General features: G+C 34.6%; 1 protein-coding gene and 1 pseudogene across 1 annotated transcript in view; both read left to right on the forward strand.

Moving 5' to 3' along the window:
* SENP7 (SUMO specific peptidase 7) overlaps positions 1 to 18,402 on the forward strand; it is a 161,802-nt gene extending 143,400 nt beyond the window's left edge. Inside the window, exons 19-24 of the mRNA XM_044670123.1 lie at positions 420 to 544; positions 3,905 to 3,957; positions 13,519 to 13,562; positions 14,781 to 14,849; positions 16,908 to 17,058; positions 18,259 to 18,402. Coding sequence (XP_044526058.1) covers positions 420 to 544; positions 3,905 to 3,957; positions 13,519 to 13,562; positions 14,781 to 14,849; positions 16,908 to 17,058; positions 18,259 to 18,396 — 580 coding nt within the window. The 3' untranslated portion in view covers positions 18,397 to 18,402. The remainder of the gene's footprint in view (positions 1 to 419; positions 545 to 3,904; positions 3,958 to 13,518; positions 13,563 to 14,780; positions 14,850 to 16,907; positions 17,059 to 18,258) is intronic.
* LOC123242399 lies at positions 9,968 to 11,545 on the forward strand (annotated as a pseudogene).
* Positions 18,403 to 23,381: the final 4,979 nt, after the last annotated feature.

Genomic DNA, 23,381 nt, shown 5'->3' on the forward strand with positions numbered 1-23,381 from the left:
TCACAGACTCTTCAGTGCAGCCCAAACCAAATTAAAAGGTAATTGGGAAATATATAACAAAATAAATAAAAATAAAACAAATCAATAGTATTACATTTAAAAAATAGTCAATATGTGATGTATAGGTATCTTTATATAAAGATTGATGGCCCCTATTTCTATTTGAATTTGGCTCCACTACTATAGAGGACAATATTAAATTTGATGAATTAAAATTTAAGGAAAGTAAATTTTAGCACAGTATAAATAAAATCTTTCTTGTAAATTTTGGTACCTTATTACAAATAATTGGATAGATTGTTATTAGTTTGAAATAAGAAGTATCATGACTATTTTACCAGAGGTTTTTTATGGAAAAAATTAAATGTCTTTGAGATTTTTTGATTGATACTTAACATGGTTCTTTTTCTTTTAAACAGGTCTCATTGGTATCTTGCAGTCATTTGTTTTCCATGGTTAGAAGGGCCTGTGTATGAAGATTTTCCACATCAGTTACCTCAACCATCCAAATCTCAACAATGCCAAGATGACTTTCAAACTCTGGGTAATACACAACATAGATGGTAGTCTTTTAGTGATCATGGCAAAAAAAAGTACACCCAATAAAAGTGGTTACAGAAAGCAATTTGAAGTTTAAAAGTAATAGCTAAAAATAATTTAAAAGTAAATAGCAAGAAACCTGAAATTGTCATACATTGAAGCATTGTTTGATTTTTTTTAAATGGTAAAAATCTAAGTCATCTTGATACACTCAGCTCTGAAATTACAAGTCTTTGTGTAGAAATATTTTGTAAATCTAACTGACATCCATTTTGTGCTACTAATCTCCATGCATAGCATTTTAACATTACCTGTTCTCTATCCATACAGGTACCACTTTATTTATTTTTTAATATTTATTTATTTTTTTTACTTTTAAATTCTTATTTTTTAGAAAATGTTTCCATGGTTACATGATTCATGTTCTTTCCCTCCCCTCCACCCACTCCCTCCAACCGATATGCATTTCCACTGGTTTTTACGTGTGTCATCGATCAAGACCTATTTCCATATTATTGATATTTGCACTGGGGTGGTCATTTAGAGTCTACATCCCAAAACATATTTGAATCAACCCATATGTTCAAAAAATTGTTTTTCTGCTCCCATAGTTCTTCCTCTGAATGTGTATAGCATTCTTTCTCATAAATCCCTCAGGATTGTCCCGGATCATTGCATTGCTGCTAGTAGAGAAGTCCATTACATTCAGTTTTACCACAGTGTATCAGCCTCTGTGTACAATGTTCTTCTGGTTCTGTTCCTTTTACTCTGCATCAATTCCTGGAGGTCGTTCCAGTTCACATGGAATTCTTCCATTTCGTTATTCCTTTGAGCACAATAGTATTCCATCACCAGCAGATACGACAATTTGTTCAGCTATTCCCCAGTTGAAGGGCATGCCTTCATTTTCTAGTTTTTTGCCACTACAAAGAGCACAGTTATAAATATTTTTGTACAAGTCTTTTTCCTTATGATCTCTTTGGGGTATAAACCCAGCAGGCATTCTTTTATCTCTCTTTGGACATAGTTCCAAATTGCCATCCAGAATGGTTGAATCAATTCAAAACTCCACCAGCAATGCATTAATGTCCCAATTTTGCCACATCCCCTCCAACATTCATTACTCTTCCCCTTCTTTCATTTTAGCCAATCTGCTAGGTGTGAGGTGATACCTCAGAGTTGTTTTGATTTGCATTTCTCTAATTATAAGAGATTTAGAACACTTTCTTATGTGCTTATTGATAATTTTGAATTCTTTATCTGAAAATTGCCTATTCTTGTCCCTTGCCCATTTATCAATTGGGGAATGGCTTGATTTTTCGTACAATTGATTTAGCTTCTTATATATTTGAGTAATTAGACCTTTGTCAGAGTTTTTTGTTATAAAGATTTTTCCCCAATTTGTTGCTTCCCTTCTAATTTTGGTTACATTGGCTTTATGTGTACAAAACCTTTTTAATTTAATATAATCAAAATTTTATTTTACTTTTTGCAATTTTACAATTTATTTATTTTACTTTTTGTAATTTTTTCTAACTCTTGCTTGGTTTTAAAATCTTTCTTTTCCCAGAGATCTGACAAGTATACTATTCTGTGTTCACCTAATTTACTTATAGTTTCCATCTTTATATTCAAATCATTTACCCATTCTGAATTTAGCTTGGTGTAGGGCAGTGATGGGCAAACTTTTTAAAGAGGAGGCCAAAGGAAAGGAAATGCTCATCTGTCAGTCTGTTTCTAAGGCAACTCTTTCGAAGTTTCATTATATTGTATCGTATCCTACTCATTGTATTCGTCAGATTAGGAATAATGTCACAGGACAGGATAGAACATTTCAGGAGGCCTCATTTGGCCCGCCGGCAGTAGTTTGCCCATCACTGGTGTAGGGTGTGAGATGTTGATCTAGACCCAACCTCTCCCATACTGTTTTCCAGTTTCCCCAGCAGTTTTTGTCAGTGGAGTTTTGTCTTAACTGGTGATCCTACCTCTATTGTCTCCCATCTTCAATCCATCTTTTACACACTTGCTAAAATTATTTTCCTAAGGCACAAGTCTGAACATATCAGTCCCCTCATCAAAAAGAAAAAAAATTATGGTAGTTCTCTTTTGCTCAGATAAATCTTGCTAGTCTGGATTTAGGGCCCTTCGCATTCTGGCTCCAATCTATTTTTTCTGCCTTATTTCATAGTACCCAGTTTTATATACTCCATTAAAATCACTGGCATATTTGATAGTCCCTAAAGCTAACATTCAGTCTCCTGTCTCTGTGCATTTTCACAAGCCTTCTTCAAGGCTTGGAATTTACTCATTTTTCGTCTTCACTTGTTACAATCTTTCTCTTCATTTGAGGCTCAGATCAATTGCCACCTCCTCTGAAACTTTCTCTGATTATTTCAGCTAAAAGTGTTCTTTCTGTCCATATATTTTCTTTTTTTCTTTTTTTTTTAACATGTATTAATCTACATTTTTAACATGGTTACCTGATTCATGCTCCTCCTATCCCCTCCACCCCCCCCCATATATTTTCTTAAAGCACTTTATTTGGATCTCTTCTTTGCCTCTTTATATTCTCCTTATTGTGTAATATATATGTGTGCATACATTTCCATCCTAAAAGACTTCAGAATATATGTGTCTATATATATTGTTTTGTATGTGTGTGTATGTACACATTACCATTCTGAAAGACTTAAGAACACACACATGCATATGCATATAATTATGCCTACATACATGTACACATATGTGTCTTTATATTACATTTATGATATAGTGTTTGAACATATATTTCTATTCCTGAAAAGTTCAGGCTCAGTATATATGTACACACATACATGCATGCAAACATATGTATACACAAAACAATACAGATAGAGCATGCATGTATATGTGCAAAGTACATATAATATACATGTACATGCATAAAGCACATGCATATGTACACATACCTTTTATTATAGGTGGACAAGCCATATATCTATCCCCCTCCCACAAGATAGAATGTAAGTTCCTAAAATTGTGAACTTTGCTTGTTTTTTAAATCTTTGTATCACTAATTCTTAGCACAAGATCTTTTGTATAGTAAATATTTGTTAGACTTAATTTAATTGCCTTTTTGTTGTATTTCTGACTTTTAGGAGACTGTCATAGGTGTTTGAAGTTTAAAGTTTTGGCCACTAAGAGTTGGCCATTGTTGTTAAGAACCAGCCATTATCAGTTCTTTCCATTGTTTATGTTTTTGAATAATAAAGTCCAATAAGTCCTTAGATAGTCTTTCTTTTACTAAATGGATAGAGATGAAGTGTTAGTAGATATGTAAATATTGTTTACACATACTTACTGTTATTTTGTTATTCCCAACTAGATAATGATCTACATATTACTTCCTCACTCTCCTTAGAATCAGAGGATCCCCAGGTAAGTGAATCTTTTTTAGATGTGAGGATAGGAAAATTTAGAAGTGTGCTATATTGTTTGAGCATCAGTACATGTTAGGGTACTATCCTTATGATGGATATTATGGTACTTAGACAATAATTTTTTTAGACTTTCTTTGTGGGGAGAAGGGAAAGCATAAAGACTTATGCTACTTCTTAGCTAATAATTTTTCTTTTGTATTTTCATGGCTTATTTTTCCTCCCTAAATGTACAGGTATCCTTATTCATCTTGACTACTAATTTTAAAACTTTAAAAAATATATTGGTATTACCGACCAACTTGGTATCATCCATGAAATTATTAATATATATCTTGGGCTCTTCATTTCATGAAAGATCATTAATGTCAGCCATAGTGTGATCAACCCTAAGTGGCCATGATATGGTTAGGTTTTATTATTCTAATTCATTGATAAGTGACATTTAAAAGTTTGAAAGTTTAAGTCTTAGGGATAGATAGCTTTTGCTTTCTTCTTGTTCTTATTCACAATAATAATAGAGCATTACATTTCTAAAAATTGTGCATTTTGCATACCTCTCTGCCTGTCATTGTGTTTGCATATGCACACACACATACACACACACACACACACACACACACACACACATATACTTCTTTAAGCAAGGTAATTGCTAAAATTTATGACTTTTAAAAGTCTCTCAAATTTGAACATCACCAGTTGCCATGATAAGAAGTAGTTACTATCATGATAGAAGGAGGGAATCCCTTCTCTCTGATGTTTCATAGGGAAGGGAGTAGTAGTCCTAGTGACTGTTGAGAATTTGGTATGAAAGAGATATTCTTTCACTTTGAACTGTTTCCTATTGAAACAGTATTACTGTGAGGGTATCACCTCTTCCTTAAGTGTTTTTCCTTAATAGTAAAGACATGAAAGGAGTTCAGAATACTGCACTTAAAAGCTATGGTAAACTTTGTCTGGGGCCATTTCTCAAAAGCAGCTAATAATCCTAAAAGTTTGACCAATTTGGGTGAATCCCTCAGACCTGCCCTGTTTGTGGTAAACACAAGCTAGCAACCAAACTCACCCTCCCAGGAATTTTGTCTTTCTGGGACTTTTTTTCTGGGACTAATACTGAAGTGCTCAGGAATGTAGGAAACTCACCAACTCAAACTGGAGAAGCAGTGGAGCTAGGAACTTGAGTACCATGAAAATAATTTTCCAGGTCTCTTCATATAGAACATTCATATAGGCTTTCTCACTATCAAAACATTGTGTCTCTACAGTGGGGACAATCAACATTGGCACTAGGAGACTGATGCTTGTTACTGTAGTTACCAATTCCTTTGGGGATAGCAGTTTGTCATAGTAGTCTTTCATCTGTGTCTTTCCATGTGGGATTAACTTTGCTCTTTGATAACTTCTTAACTCTGACGATCAGATTCTATTGTCAATATGGTTCCAGATGGGGTTGAGCCTACATTCTGGAACCCTGAGGTGTCTCTTGTTATTGAGTATAAAGAATTTGACTTACTATTCTAAAGCTAATGTGGGGTATGTCTACTAAGATGAAATTTAATGAGGATATATATATATATATATACACATATAAAGTCTTCAACTTGGGTTTGAACTTGGGTTCAACACTAAATGTACAAGTTTAAGGTAGAGAGACATGGCTAGACAAAAGTTTATCCCCAAAATATCTGAGGGTTTTAATGGGTGCAATGTGATCTTAAACTTTAAGAGAGAGAAAGATACTGTACAGAAGAGTGGTTAGATTACATTGGAAATATTATTTGTAATTTGTAGTGCCATATTTTAAAAGAACATTGTTATTTTATTTTATTTTATATTTATTTATTAAAAAACAACAACCACCCCTACCTTTCATCTTGGAATCAATATTTATTGATTCCAGGGCAGAAGAGCGGTAAGGGCTAGGCAAAGAGGGTTAAGTGACTTGCCCAGGGTTACACAGCTGGGAAGTGTCTTAGGCCAGATTTGAACCTAGGAACTCCTGTCTCCAGGCCTGGCTGTCAATCCATTAAACCACCCAGCTGCCCCCATATTTTAGAAAGAATCCAGAGGAGAGTGATCAGAATGATGAATAGCTTCAAGTACATGCCATAAAAGTATTGAGTGAAGAATGTAAAGATGCATAGCCTGCAGGAGAAAAGATTTAGTACTTAGATTGACTAATTTTTGAGGGGCTGTCATATGGAAGAGGGATTAGATATATGTTTGTTTCTAAAGGACAACTAGGAGCAGTGGATGGTATTTGCATATAGGCAGATTTCAACTGGAGGTATGGAAACACTTATTAGAGCTATCCAGAAGTGAAATGCATTGTCTTGGGAAGTGGTGATTTCTCTTTTACTAGCTTTTCAAGCAAAGCCTGGAAGTTGATTAAGTTGTAGAATGAATTCTTGTTCACTTATGAGTTGGGCAAATGACTTCTGATATCCCTTCCAGCTCTGGTGTTCTCTGACTAGTGTTCTATAAAGCCCATTTAGACTAAATGTTAACAAAAATACTGTACGTTTATCACATTATTATTTCCTACTACTGTATTTTATAAATGAAGAATTTTCTACAATGTTGATAGTTAGATAAGGATTTTTGTTGATTAAAGTGAATAGTTAAACCATTTATAACATTATTTATGTGGGGGGGGAGATGTGTTAGAGTTTCAAAGAACCACTGACATCAGCCTTTGAAATAAGATTCATTTATATATTGAGGATTCCACTGCATAAGAAAATTGCATAAACAGAAAAAAATGTTGTTGAGTGAATCTTTGTTTTGTTAAAGGATTCATAATAACAGGCTTCTTTTAAATAGCAGTTCTTGTGCATTAAAATAAGATAGATTGGTTTTTACTTAACTTTTCAGGAACACAAGCCTTTACCTAAAGCAGAACATGCCTGCATGCATTCAGTGCACATGTCTTAAGCAGCTCTTGTGTCCAGGGTTTTGTGTTGTACATTCTAATAAGTAAGCTAGATTTCCTGATCTCAAGGACCTTACAGTCTAGTATAGAATTCATGTGTACAGATAACTATAATAACAGATGATGTGAAACGTCTGTTTCAAGGGAAGAATAGAAATAGATTGCATCAAAGCTTGATGTCTGAGAGGATTTCCTGTTGGGGTAATAAAGGAAGGCTTTATGGAGGATATGACATTTGAGTTAGGTTATAAAGGATAAATAGAATTATGACAAGTAAGAGGAGGAGCTGGGCAATCTAGGTAGAAGGATCTCTGGAGGGGCTGCATAGTCAGACATGGAGAGAGGTGGTAAGGCAAAAGGCATACAGAAGAAAGGTCAGTAGTCCTGTTTGGTTTGTAAGGTCTGTGTAGAGAATGAGAGCATTTAGAGAATTTGTGTAGAGAAGTGTTGTAAGAATAAGACTAGAAACATGTTGAAATATTCATTAATTTATATTGAGGTTCTAGAAGATATTTTCTTGTAAAACCTGGGGCAGCATACAGATGGTACAGAAATTGCATAGGATGAATATACCTTCAGATGCAGTCATATTTATTGAAATAATGCATTGGATTAAGAGATTATAGGACAAAGATGAACTGTCTCTTTCTTTTGAAATAGTAATGTTTGATATTCCACTGTTTCTGAAGGCTTGTTGGTGTAATTGTTTTCTCTTCTAGCTAGAATTTTCCTTCATCTCTTGTGTATTATTTCTGATTGTATCTTTCTATAAATCCTTTTATACAATCTTTCTAAAGCTTTGGAGGCTACACCTTTTATATTTTATGATCATTAGTACAACACTGGAACTCCTTCCACATGCCTGGGAAGTTCCTTTTTTGCTCATACTATAACAGGAGATTTATTTTATTTTGCTTCTCATTTGCCCATCACTGATAGTGATGTGTGGCTACCTCCTGATAACTACTGTGTCTCTTTCCAATACTCTTTGATGTATCTGCACTTTGATTTCTTCAGAAGTTAGAGTGGTTTACAGTTATCAGCTATATAGCATCTCTGGGAGAATCAGGATAGGAAGAGGGACTATACTTGTGATTTCTTTGTTATACAGAACTCCTAGATAATCAAACTCTCATTACCAGTTCAGCTTGGCACCTTTTCTACAATTTGTAGTCTTGGAAAATTGCCTAGAGCTTTGAGAGAGATTAATTGACTCAGCCAGGGCTGCACAGCCAAATGTGGCAGAGATGGGACTTGAGCCTAGTCTCCATGGCTTCTAGGCTAGCTTTCTATCCATCCCTATCTCTCTTGCTGCTTTTCTTGGCAAAATATCAGTGTTAAAAAGATGGGCTTTGAATAGTGAACAGCTGGAGATCGTTAGAAGCATTGTGGCATTTTCTACATGTGATCTAGCCTACTGTATTTCTAGTTAATATATCTAGTTAATAATATATAGTTAAGTTCTTTGCTAAACTGATAGTCCATTTCTAATGTCTGTCTTAAGATATATGTAGTATTGGACTAATTCAGTGGAAAGCGACATCTAGTTCCCCATTATAATCTACATGAATACATAATCCTCATTGAGTTTTTTTCCCCATGTGGTTTATTAGACTTTGAGTGGGCATGCTTTAGGTCAGTACTGTGTCACAGGAGAATTTCAAGAACCTCACCACATGTAGAATATCCTTATTACCATTACACTTTCCCCTAGTCCAGGGATGGGCAAACTTTTTAAAGAGGGGGCCAAAGGAAAGGAAATGCTCATCTGTCAGTCCGTTTCTAAAACAACTCTTTCAAAGTTTCATTGTATTGTATCCTACTCATTGTATTTGTCAGATTAGGAATAATATAAGGCAGCCCGATAGAACATTTTAGGGGGCTGCATCTGGCCCACTGGCCATAGTTTGCCCATCACTGCCCTAGGCAGTATTTAAATGACAGTAGTGTGTACTTCTGAGCATATAGATTACTGTTTTATGTATTGCTTTTGATAAAAAAAAAGATTGCTGAACAAAGCTAACACTCTGGTTACACTTATCAGATAATCTTGCATTACCTTAATATGTACATGAGAAACTTATTTTTGGAAGAGTGTAAGAGAAGTAAGGGAAACGAAATTTTTGTAACCTACAGATTAATATTGAGGAACTATCTATTTTTATAAATGTCAATCATTACCCAAATATGGTTTGTTATGAGGAATTATCTCTAATAAGCCTGTCACATTTTCAGAAAAGATACTTTTTTATGAATCTATAATTTTGTAGTCATAAGAAAGTACATATATGAAATAGTAGTTATTGTCTCCAAGGCAGAAGAGCAGGAAGGGCTAGGCAGTTGGGATTAAGTCACTTGCCCCAGGGTCCCATAGCTAGGAAGTATTTGAGGCCAAATTTGAACCCAGGACTTCTCATCTCCAAGCCTGGCTCTCTATCCACTGAGCCACTTAGCTTCCCCTTCTTTAGTCATTTCTTGATTGGAGAATGGCTCTTGTCCTTAAATATTTAAACTGTTTGCATTTATCAGAGAAATTTGTTGTTCAAAATTTTTTCTCTTCTGTTTTCCTTCTAATTTTAACTATGTTGCTTTATTGGTACAAAATATTTCAATTATGTAATCAAAATTCTCTAAATAGTTTTATAAGATACATTTTGCTGCAAAGTTTCCCCTCGCCTAACTCTTTTCCCCCAATTCCAACTGCATTGATTTTGTTTGAATAGAAACCACTCAGTTTTATGTAATTAACAGTGTTTATTTTGTTTTGACAACTTTCTTCCTTACTTGGCCAAGAGCTCTTCCCCTATCCATAGCTATAAAAAGGAATATTCTTTCCTGGGACTTCTTAGTTTGCTTATGACAGATGTTCAGTACCTTCTACATCTAAATCATGTATCCCTCAGAAGCTTTTTTGGCCTACCTCCCCCTTTCCAGAAAAAATATTACTTGGCGCCCCCTGTCATGTACTATCACTGCCCCCTTACAGTTATTCACCACCCCCAAATGCACCTGTGGCCATCACTACCCTTCTGGATTGCTGCAGCACCCACCAGGGGGTGGTGGTGCCCACTTTGGCAATCACTGCAATACAAAGTATTGACTCCAAGATGGAAGGTAAGGATTTAAAAAAAAAGAAAAAGAAATACAAGTTAGTATATAAGAGGTCTCCAGTATAGAAAGATATGTGGACAGGTTACCTTAAGAAAAGTCAGCTGGGGTGCTCCTGCCAGCCACCATGTTTTCTGACCAGGCCTGGCTTTGGCTTCTCCCATAAGGTAATGACCAGAGAGCACCAGGGAGCCCTGTGGCTATCGCTACTGCGGAGCCCGAGCTAATGAAGCTGGGGGGAGGTTATGGCATCCAGAAGTAACTGGTTGTTCGGGGTGAAAGTAGTACTGGTGATGGCCTACAGGAGCTTGGTATTTGTGCTGTTGTTCATTTTTGTGAAGAGGCAGATAATGCGTTTTGCTCTGAAGTCTTGAAAAGGCCTTCATGTTCCTGTGGGGCACAACACTCCTAAGAATCTGAAGGAAGAGACTGACATCTGACTATCCAAGGTCCAAGATGTAAAGTATGAACCTTAGCTTCTTGAAGAGAATGATGCCAGACTTTTACAGCTGGAGACCCCAGGAAATCAACAGACCCCATTCCATTCAGAAGGCTGCCTTGCCTTCCTTGTTCCTTGATGGGCAAGAATTTCTGATCATATCTGCTGGAACTTCAAAACACAAGTACTCCCTTCAAGGGTGTCCAAAAGGCCCTCATTGATACCGTTAGATGGTTTTGAGACAGCTAGATATGGAACTGGAGTCTTTGACCAGATGGAATATTATCTACATTATCAGGAAGCACTGAGTGAACTGGCTACCACTTTCAAAGCCTGTGGAGGACTCCCAGTGACAGCACCAGTTGGCAGCTAAGGATCTAACACAATCTCCTGAAGTTTCCTCCTCAACAACTATCCAAGTCACCTGTCTGCCCTCCAGCCAGAAGAGTAAAAGAGCCAAGCACTTCCTAGAGTTGAAGAGTTTTAAAGATAACTACAACACACTAGAAAGCACCCTCTGGGTGAATTTGAGGGGAGCCATAGCTAATGTGGCTCCAATAAGAGAATCCAGTCTTGGCACCCAGGGATTTCTCCAGGGCAGCAGATAGAGCAGCATTGGACAACATTGATACCATTAGGCCCAGAATTCCTGCAATGTATGCATGGAAATCTTTCCTTAGCTTCTTCCTCTGGTCTGCTGTAGAATTACCCACTAGGGGCAATCTTTCCCCCCTCTACTAGCATTTTTATGTATCTGAATCCACATATTCTCTCTCTGTCTATGCCACTTTCTCCTTACCCCAAGTTATTTTTGATCATGGTTATTTTTTTGCTCTCCTAAAGTCAGTTTTACTCTACATGGGCTGGGGTGGAGCGTGGGGGGAGGAGATATAATGGTAGAAATGGAAACCACAGAGCCCCTATTTTATGCAGTTTGATGGGGACTCCAGCCCATGAAAATGTCATTTAAAGTTATGGAATGAGAAGGACAGGAAGAACTAGGACGCTGTACTTAAATTAAGCCCTGTTGAGATTTGTATTATGTTTAGTGTACTGCCTTGACCTTCTTTTCAAATACTATAGATCAAGGCGAGTGACTATGGGGAGCTGTTGTGACATAGGCACAAAATCCTTATTCCCCCAATAAGTCACTACATTGGTCTCACTTTATAAACTGGTTATTTAATAAAATAGCTGTAAAAAAATAAAAAGAAAAATCAGCTAGAATTTCCATGAAGATTCCTTAGGAATTCTGCCAAGAGCCCTAGGAGTCTGAGGAGAAATAACTTCTTCTCTGAGAGTGTCATACTTAGAGGTTGGAGGTTTGTAGTGCTTTTCCTTGGAAAATCCTGAGGGAAGGTTGGTGACAGTTGGTAGAGAAGATTTGGAAAGTTTGGAAGAAGCTGGTTAGTTTATCAGTGGTTCCCAAACTTTTTTGGCCTACCACCCCCTTTCCAGAAAAATATTACTTAGCCCCCTGGAAATTAATTTTTAAAAAAATTTTAATAGCAATTAATAGGAAAGATAAATGCACCTGTGGCCATCACCGCTTCCCCTGGATCGCTGCAGCACCCACAAGGGGGCGGTAGCCCCCACTTTGGGAATCTCTGGTTTATATCATTGGTCTAGAGCAGGGGTTGGCAACATATATGACTCTTTCTGCAGGAGCCATAAAGTCAATATTTTTTTAGGCGCTGTTACAGGAGTGCGCACTGCGAGCACTGTACTGCTCTCACGAAATTACATTTTAGAAAATGTGGTATTTATGGCTCTCGCAGCCAAAAAAGGTAGCCGACCCCTGCTCTAGAGAGAGAGACTGACTGGGTTTGCTCTCTGTGACATCTACAGAGAAGGAGGGAGGTCAACAAGTCTGAAGAGAGTTATACTCTGTTAGGAACTTGTCTGGAGCTGATTTCCTAAACTGGAGAGAAAGAAAGAATTTATTTAAAAGATATTTTTGGAATAGTTTAGGAAGATAGAAATTGGGTTATAGACAGAGAGGAAGATAGGTTAGCCTTAGTTTCAATCAAGGACAAAGATTTTCCTTGCAGAAAAGTTTGGGATCTGGGTAATAGAGTTTTATTAGATTATGGTACCTTCATAATTTAAGAAATACTTTCCTATCTGTTTCCTTTTTCTCTCCCTTTCCTAAAGTTTTTATACCACAGTAAATAGTTTCTATATTTATCTATTGTCTGAGCAGGATTCTTTTCAGCTGCTTGGACTCTGTTATTATTTTCAACTGACAAACCTTAGGATAGAACTTTAGGCAATAAAATTTAGTTGTGATAAATATGTAAAGACCTCTGATTAAAAAAATAAAGGATGAGGCAGGCATGTTTGTAGACTAGTTCATATGAAAAAGTTATTACTTAAAAATAGACATTGTGACATGGCAACCAAAGAACATAATGTGATTATAGAAAATATGATGTTCAAAGCAAGGGAAATGATAGTCTTGCTGCCTAACCTAATCAGTTCTGGGCAGCACATTTTAGGACATCATGGAGGTGGAAAGCATCTTAACTACGGACCTGAAGAAAAGATGACTTCAGGGGGACTTTCTATCAATCTCAAGGGTTTGAAAGGCTTTTTTGGAAGAGAAGTTAAACTTGTGCTTGGTCTCAGAGGTCAGAAGTAGGATGAGTTTATGAAACTGAAGATAGGCAGATTTAGATTCAATGTAAGGGAAAACTTCCTACTTATTTGAGTTTTCCAAAAGTATAACTAGCTATCTCATTAGATAATGAAGCTAGTAGATATTGGGTTTTTCTTCTTTGGATATCTTTGATTGGAAACCAGATGATTGCTCGTCAGCTGTATTTAACCAGGTTATCTTTGAAGTCTCTTTTAACCCTGAGGTGCTATGCTTCGGTAAAAATTACTAGTATCCTACTGATCTGAAAAAAAATTAATGTAATATCAAGCCATTAACACTTTTCAAACCAGAGAGATTTTAGACCTCTTTTTTTTTTTTTTTAAGAAAAAGATTTAATGCTTCTACTGTGAATATCCATTTGTTTAAACTAGCTTTACTTGGAGGAAAATTTGTAAAAAGTAAATGTGTAATGTTATTTCAGGCTACCCTGAAGAATACATCAGAATCAAAGAAAATGTGTAAACGGTATGTATACCCTACAGACATCTAGATATAATTATTAAGGGAAAAATAGATTTGGGATTTTAATTAAAAGTTTGGTAAGACGGTCAGACTGTCAGACTGCTTTGGGTGGAACTTTGAGCTGAAGTCTTGCTTAGGAATTCTGGGAGACCTGAGGAGTTCAGAAGTTCTGTTAACTCCAACTGTCACTGTCTCTCTCTGGTGTTCCCTGCCCAGAGAGGAGGCAAAAACTTTGGCTTTTGGAAATTCCTTGAACCAGAGTGACAGTTGTGGAAAGAAGAGAAAGTTGAAAGTTTTGGGAAGAGCTGTGAAAGGAAGACCAACAGTTAGAAGAAGAAAATCTGGTTTTTATTCCTCTGTGGTTATGGCCATTTCAGGCCATTCCAGGTCAAAAGCCAATAGGCCAAAACCCTGAATGACTGGAATTACTGAACTGAACAACTACAAAGAGGCAGTAATTTTATAATACATAAGAATAATAATTATTAGAAATAGGCTTACCTAGTTAGTTAGGAATTGGGTTAAAGTAGTGATAAGGAGTGAGAGCACTGGTTTTTACCAGATACAAGCAGACCTCTTGAGGGGCCTTGAGTTGGTTGTAGTTGGAGGTAGTAACCCATTAGCATTTAGGGATCTTTCTTGCTTTTACCTTTCTGTTAAACCTTTAAAACCTTATAAACCTTAATAAATAGAGGTTTTGTTTTTACTACTGCCTCTACACTTGTCAGTCCCTGTCCTTCACTGTTCTTCCCAGCCTATAACAACTTTGTTACAAAGTTTGGCCAGCTGGCTCTTACCAACAAACAGATACAGTTTCAAAATATCCACAACATATGTCATGCACTTAATTTATTCAACAAGCATTTCTCGAGTATTGGACACTTTGCTAGGTACTGGGGACATTAAGACAATAGTAAAACAGTTTCCTGCTCTCAAGTTTACATTTTATTCTGGCAAAACCACATGTTCATAAATGAGCATGTACAAAATATAAAGTAAATACAAAGAAATTTTTATTAGGAGAGCACAAAAAGCTTGGGAGTCAGAAAAGGCCATCTGTAGAAAGAGATACATAAGCTGTGCTTCAAAGGAAAATTGGGATTCTATAAAGAAGGAGGTGATCTTGAAGATCATTTAAGTCTCTACAAAGGCTTCTGGGTGGGAGATAAGATGCCATGAATAAATGCTTATAACTGATCTTTTTCCTTTTGTTTTTCACAGACCGTGCATTCTCATATTAGACTCCTTGAAAGCTGGTTCTGTACAAAATACAGTTCAGATTTTGAGAGAGTGAGTAATTTTATAATTTCTATACATATATATTTTAAAACTTGGTAGAACTTCCTAGTTTAAAAGAGATGCTAACCAGCAATGGTAGAGGAGATTTTCTCATTGAGAGTTCTTGACAGGTAAACTTGCAACTCCAAACCAAAAGAAGACTAATCACATTCCATTAGTTTATTTTATTATGTATTTAGGTGAGGTTTGCCATTTCAGTATGGTATTAAATGTCAAGTATTTTCTCAAGTAATTTTTGCCAAAAGTGAATTAGAAACTGACTTGTATTAACAAATAAAAAAAAATTGAAGACATATATCTACCACAGGCCTATGGTAAACAATAGCTTTTTAAAAAGATGTTTTCAAGATGCTAAATTTCACAAATTAAAAAAAATACCTCCTCATTGCAATAGCATTTTCACAGTAAACAATATCTTAATTTTAGTTATCTCTTTTCATTAAAAAATCACCTTTTCACTTTATTTTGTAATAAGACTTGTGAACTTATGTCTTTAAATTTTGAAAGGCCATTGTCAATGATCTTTGAAATAACATGGATGAGGGGAGAACTGCAGGGATGTCTTGATTTTTTTTTTAAATGGAGTCTTCAAACTAGAAATCACTGAGCTTGTATTTCTGGCAAAATTATATAAGTTTTTATTAAAGGGATGATTACTGAAAATCTCTAAGCATAACTTCATCAAGAATAGATCATGTCAAACTAATTCATTTCCTTTTTTGACAGGGTTTCGAGAATAATAGACCAGGAAAATTCTGCAAATATAATTTGCCTAGATTTTATTAAAGCCTTTGACAGATTCTAGCTTCCAAGCAAGGCAGAGACATATGAACTACATAAGAGTACAATTAAGTAGCTTTGGAATTGACTAAATGGCTTTATCTCTAAATTAACTATTAATTTTTTAAGATTTCCAGTAGTGTCCCCATCAGTAAGTTGGATAGAGACATATATGGCTTGCTTATTAAATTTAAGAAGTCATAAAGGTGAGGACAGCTAATACATTGGAAAGCAAAATTAGGACTGTAAAAGATCTTGACTGCCAAGAATGCTGAGTAGCATCTCCTAAGGACAAATTTAATGGGATAAATATAAATGCTAATACTGGGATTCAGAAAATGATTGTCAAGAATAGAAGACAAGGGAGTCATAACTAGGCATTAATTCATCTGGAAAAAAGAAGTCTTTATTATTAGTGAAGTACCAGCTTAAAATGAGTCATCAGTATGTCATTAATACCAAAAAAGCTATTCTGGTCTTGGGCTGCATTAAGAAAGGCCTACTGTTCAGGCTATCTGATATCTTGTTGATTATTTTGTAGGGAGTATTCAGGTATGAGTTGAACTGGGTGGTCTCTGAAGCCCCTTTCAATTCTGAGATCTAAGAAATAAAATATTTTAAAAATTTATATCTAGTTGCTGGTGGGAAATAAAAATATGTATTTTTAAAATGTGAGGAAGAAAAATTTGTACTTTAATTGAGGTTAGCTATTTGGTGTGAAAGAGTAGCATTTTCTTTATAATAGATTGATTTAGCAATATACTAGGGCTTTTGGATATATGTTTTTTTTAGGAACAGTTCCTGATTCCATCTTTCTTCCTGTGACTACATTGCCCTGGATTTGAGGGACTTGCAAATGAGTTGTCATAGTGGTCCACAAGAAGCACTAAGGGCACCAAACATTGGGTTTGAATCTAAATATATAGTTATGCTACTTTAAAATTTTACTTACTTGCATAATACTTTTTTTAAATGTTGACATGTAAATTAATGTTTACATATATCACACAAAATTTTGTGCTCAGTATTAATTAGGGAACATACCTCCCCACAGTTTTATCCTTAGTGTCTAAAGTACAGCAGTTTTTCTTTGAAAGCAGTCATTCAAAAGATAGATACAATGTAATTTTGTGCAGTCAGGTTTATCTTTAGGCACTTTAATTGAGACATTAAATTTAGCAACAAATTTCATTCTTTGATTCTTTGAACCTGTTGCATAAAGACAAAGACAATTCCTTCTTTAATTACTCTACTCATCATTGGTTCCAGGTACTTGGAAGTAGAATGGGAAGTTAGACGAAAAACGCATCGTGAATTCAGCAAAGCAAATATGGTAGACTTGTGCCCTAAAGTTCCTAAGCAAGACAACAGCAGTGATTGTGGAGTATATTTACTACAATATGTGGAAAGCTTCTTCAAGGTATATGGAGTTAATAACTTGTTGGATTTTTATGGTTCTAAGCAGTAGCAGTAGTTCACAATTGATATGTAGTGGTTTTAAAAGAACTTTTTCTGGACATCTTTTCTAAGGGTTTTCATAATGTATACAAATATTAGAATTTGACATAGATATTTAACTTGTTTGTTGGTAATAAAATGGATATTTAATTTTGTAATAAAATACTTTATTGAGTAACATATTGTTCATATTTAAAATCTTTATTGAAACTAGTCTTAAGTCTGCAGTATGAAGAATTATACTTTCAGTCTTGCCTACTGAAACCCAAATCATGCATTATAATCATAGAATGAAAAGGGAACAAAAAGGGAAGGGAATTATTGCTGCTACAAATGTGGGGATTGAGAACCCCTTTTTGAATTAAGTGCCATTTACTGCAACCGTCATTTAAGGACTCTGAAACTTGAGCAAAAACCATCATGAATTTAATCAGCTTAGAATTCTTTGTTACACTACATGACTGGGTCATGCAGCATCTCTTTAAAAATTCCTCAAAAGCATGAAACAATTTTCTGAAAATAAAATCAATATTTTGAATCATTGGGGATTTGATAGTATAGGACTACATATATATATACATTTGTATATATATATGTATATTTCATTAAATATTTGAAATTTTGTGATTTTCCTTTCTCTTATTGTACATGATATATGGTAGCATATAATTTTGTACAATATGAGTCTGCCTGGATTCTATTCAAGGGAATTTAGTTACTAGGAAATTAAAAGTATGAAATTATATCAGTTTATTAACCTGCTACACAGTCTCAATTGTGAGGCAGTGTGGTTTTCTGTCTGAAAGAATGATGAATTGGAAATCAGATGGCCTGAGATCTATTTCCTTACTTGATACTGATCAGCTGAATGACCTCTAGCAAGTCACAACTATCTAGGCATCAAATTACTTATTTGTAAAATGAGTGAGTTATACTAGATAATCTTTAAAACTTCCTCCAGCTCTAACATCTTATAAATCTATATTTCTTGACTGTAATTTTATACTGAAGTACCAATACTTATTTATAATGACTTAAATTCAGTGAATTCCCTATCTTTTCCCATTTATAATGATTTTAGTGCATGGAGTTAGTTTGAATGTTCCTTAAAAAGTTGAAATGTCTTCTCAAAGTAATTTAGTTTTCTACTTCCTATCTTTAGGATCCCATTGTTAATTTTGAATTACCACTGCACTTGGAGAAATGGTTTCCTCGTCAGGTGATAAGGGCCAAGAGGGATGATATCCGGGAGCTGATCTTGAAACTTCATTTACAGCAACAGAAAGGCAGCAGTAGTTAATTCATCATTGATGGACATGGCATTGGTGTTTTAAAAGATTACTGGACAGCTGTTTACCAGTGTTTGTGCTATCCTGCTGGCAGAGGAGAAAATGCCTTGTGGTTATTTTGTAAATTATTCAAAATTATTTAAATTGTATAAGATAATTATTGATATTGTTTGGTCTGATAGAGGTGGGTATAAAGGGGTGGGAATGGGGAGAATGTAGATAAACTTCTTAGACTGAAGTTAAAGTTTGATAAATATTTCATATTTTTTTTCAGTGAATATGCTTGGACTATGCAATCAACATATGTGATGTGAGAATGTTTTAATAGGTGATTAAAAAACACTATATATGGTTTTAACCTGCACAAGATTCTGGGTATAGGACCACTTACTTCTTTGGTACCAAACCCAGTGCTTGGCAAGTCACTTCTCATTGTCACTGTTCTTTGCAACTCGAGCATGCAGTACGAATACTGTGTATTTTAAAATAATTATCGCTGAATGCCATTTACGGCATTATTTCTGTATAATATAAAATAGAAGGCTCTTAATGTGAGGTGGTAAAAACCTACTCAGCTATCATGTACTTTGTCAATCTTCCTAGTTAGGTGATAACTCCACCCTACTTTAGTTGCAACAATTTTTTCCTCCAATTTCATTGTCATTATTTAAGGAGATTAGGGAATTACAGGCATTTATTTAGGGTGAAATTAGGAAGAAACTTAAGATTTATAATTTCTTTTTAATAATGTGAATTCATTTTACTTTTTAAAATTGGGAAGGTAGTTTGGCCTTTAAAAAGCAACATTTAAAAATAATCTGAATCCTTTTTTACAATACATTCATGGATATACTTAAAGAGTAATATTCTATATGAGTATACATACCCCATTATTGGACAGATAACTAATTTTTATGAAGATAAAATTGGTCACATTTACTTTCTGTGTTTTTAACTTTTAACAAGCCAAGTATACACATTTGACCACATTTATTCATTAGCTTATTAGAAACCAATTTGCATTTTAAAAATCTACCCACTTTTTACACCCAGTAAAGCAAAAAATTGCTTTCATCCTTTTACTATCACAATTTTTTTCAGAGGCTTTCCTAAGAGAGCTTAATTCTTCAGTACATATTCAGGCAAAATTTTACTGAATTTTTGTGATCCTGATGGGATTATATCTGACTAGATTTCATGGCTGTCTGTTAAATATAATTCACTCTGATGTTATCAGAAATATCCTGAGGAAGACAGATAATCATATTTCATTTTCTCAGATGAAAATTTTTGTAAGAGTATCATTTTAGTCTCCCAACTCAGATTTCTCTTGGATTTTTATCATGATTGTATGTAAGGAAGGAAAACCAAGGCCATTAGAGGTAAGGCTGAAAGTCCAAACAGCTTATTCCAAGTAATATGGTTGAGGTTGCTATGTCTCAGTGACCTTTGGCTTTTTTTAATTTTGTCACCACTTTTATATTGTTAAAGATATTTGTCTTTTGGAGATCTAGTATGAGGATGGGTATAATTATATGTCATTCCCAATTTGTGGGGCACTTTTTCTAGGTGACTTAATTATTTTGTATATCTTATTTTGGATATAGCAAGTACAGAAAATCTGCTTGTGCTTTCTTAGCATTTTCATTTGTACATTTTTCAAAGATACCACTGTCATTATTTTTGAAGATTTGTTAAAATACCCTTTCCCTATCAATTGATAATGGAAATATTGTGTTTTGAGAATGATTAACATTGTGTTTGATATTAAACACGTTTTTAAATTCATCAAATAAATGTGTGTTTTTTCTAAAGGAAGTTGAGCCACAGAGTGGAGTAAATTTTTAGTTGTATGATTCTTTATGCATTTCATATAGTTGATGCTTAATAAATTAAATAATATCTACTACATTAACCAGCATATAGCCTATTTTAAATTAATAACTCTGAATAAACTATTTCATGGGTCTATAACCTAATATTCAAATTAGATCCACTGCTTTTTATAAATGACAAGTCAAATGAGAAGACTAAGACTTTTAGCCTAAGATTGGGAGGCAGCAAGAAGAATTTAATGTCTGCTGAATCTTGTTAAAGCAGAGTATAAAATTCACTGCAAATGTACTAGGTTTGTTTTCACAAAGGTTTAGGCCATTTTGGAAAAGGAATTTCTTTAAATGAAAACTTTTAACTATTTTCAGACTTTAACATCATTATTGATAATACCCTATTTGTGTAGGTTGCTCAACAGTGAGTATATACATTGCCTCCATATACATTAGTTTATTTGACCTTCATAACCCTATAAGGTAGATAGCAGTGTTCCATCTCCTGTTATAACTGAAGAAACTAAGGCTCATTGAATTTAAATGATTTGCCTATGACAATACAGATAATAAATGACTGAACAGAATTCAAACCTAGGTCTTCTTATTCCCAAGTGTAATGGTCTATAATTATATGTGTATATATATATATATATATATATATATATATATATATATATATAAATTCCTAAATATAACCTATATAACCTAATACTATTCTGTGGTGATATATGTTTCCATCAAAGATTTACACACTGGCTACAATAAAATAGGCAATGAATCAGTCTATTTACTTTCAAGAAAAAGTAAAAAGTAGTCTTTAGTTACTTTTTGTTTTTTAAACCCTTGCCTTCTGTTGTAGAATCAATATTATGTTTTGGTTCTAAGGCACAAGAACAATAAGGGCTAGGCAATGGTGCTTAAAGACTTGTCCAGGGGCACACAATTAGGAAGTGTCTAAGGCCAGATTTGAAACCAGGACCTCCCATCTCTGGGCCTGACTCTCAATTCACTGAGCCACCCAGCTGCTCCCCTTTAATTCCCACTAATTCCAGCTAATGAGATTTTGTTACACTGACAAAACTCTAATTTCACACAAAGTGTAATAAAAATAAATTTGTACAATGATGACTCTGTCCAGAAGCAGGTGATATGGTACTAAAGTTTAATTGTTCAAATTATCAAATGAGATTAGGCATATATAAATTGCAAACCATTATTAAAGTCAATAACAATTCACAATTCAGTTTCTAAAACCTCCTAAATTGTTTTATGTGACTATGAACCAACTTATAGTATTTTTATTTTTATTTATTTCAAACCCTTATCTTCTGTCTTAGAATCAATACTGTTCCAAGACAGAAGAGTAGTAAAGGGTAGGCAATAGGGGTTAAGTGACTTGTCCAGGGTTACAGAGCTAGGAAATGTCTGAGGCCAGATTTGAACCCAGGACTTCCCTTTTCTGGGTCTGGTTCTCAATTCATTTAGACACCTAGCTGCCCTCAATTTTGTAGTATTTTTATACTGTTACATAAACTACCTCTTTTGTCAAGTAACATAACTTGGTTAGATAGGGTATTCTATGTTGGAATTTAAAGGGAAAGTAGCTTTAAAAACTTCATAGGATTTTTGTGGGCAATTATAATCCAAAACAAGTATTATCAACTCATACTCTTTTATTTTGACTTCTTAGGCTACACAAATAATCATTTTCAGGTAATCTATTTTCAATTAATTTTTCCCCTGGACTTTGTAAACATGGAATTGCTATTTAAGACCATTGAAATATGACTATTGTGTTAGAATCTCTCAGTTTCCATTTTCTGAACCCCAAATAAAATGTGACGTCTATTTTTCATAAGCTGAGATTGTATTTTACAGAATTATTGGAAATCCATAATCTTCAGCTTAGCAGGCTGAACATTCAGCCTTCATTAAAGTTTTCACATGACACTTTGAAGAACCTCTCCTGTAGCTTTTAAGCTCTCCTGCTTTATATGGCTAATTTTTCACTGTTCCCTTCCTTTCTCTGCATTTTAGAAAAATGCCTCAATGACCCTTTTTTCTTTCTTTTCTTTTTTGCTACACTATCCAAATTCTCCTTTGGACTTGCATCCCTAAATTGGAAAAAGAAAAAAAAATCAAATTTGTAAGGAACATCTTGTAACAAATATCCTTAGTCAAGTAAAGCACATTCCCAAACTGGTGGGGTCTGAAAATGTATGTTTTATTCTGTATCTTGAATCTGTTACCTCTCATCAAGAAGTGGGTAGCATGTTTTGTCATGAGTCCTCCAGAATTGTAGTTACTACCTGTTGTTTTTATGAAAATTGCCCAGGATGAAACAAAACAAGAATCTTATCATGATTATTTGATGGAAAATTTCTATTTGGGACATAAAAGTCATGAGAATCTCAAGGGTCTGACTAATGATATGTTTATCATCTTGACTGGAGAAGATGAGTTGTTCCTAAATAATGAATTGCATCAAATGTAATATCAGAATGGTGGAGGAAGGCTAAACTATTTTTAAGAGGGGGTCACACATCTTGGGGTTCAAGTTTGATATCAAATAAGCAAGTTACACTGAGAAGCTTTCAATTCTCAGCAGGCAAATGGAGCTTGCATAATGGTAGATCTAGTTATTTTCCTGAGAAGAACATGAAGTAAACTGGTTTAATTTTGTTAGTCATTTTAACCAGTAAGATCCATGCAGGTTGATTATGCATTTTAAATTATAGATCTTGAAAAGCAGGAAGAAAAAATATCTTAAGGACCCTTCTTTGCTCACTAGGCAGGGCAAAAAGTGAATTTCACAGGAGGCATATTGTCCTTGTTTGGTATGATGAGTGTCAGTAAAGAGCTTAGCCAGCCAGATTAAAACAACAAAGAAAATCTGCCCATCTGCTAACTAGAGGAGTTTTCTCTCTTGTTTGCAACAACACCTAGTTTATTCCAGGAAAGAAGTGAATATCTTTTTACATGGAAAAGAAAGTTGAATTGAAAACATTTTGCTTTAGGCTAATTTATACTGCTTTTGCAGCAGGTATCCAATCTTGAACAAAAATTTTGTTTTTACTGTCTTTTTTTTTCCTATAAAGGCACAATTTTCTTCAGAAGATTCGACTTTGCCTCCAAGTTCTTTTTTTTTTTTTTAAGCTGAAACAAAT

Source organism: Gracilinanus agilis, chromosome 3 (assembly GCF_016433145.1).
Source record: "Gracilinanus agilis isolate LMUSP501 chromosome 3, AgileGrace, whole genome shotgun sequence".
NCBI lineage: Eukaryota > Metazoa > Chordata > Mammalia > Didelphimorphia > Didelphidae > Gracilinanus > Gracilinanus agilis.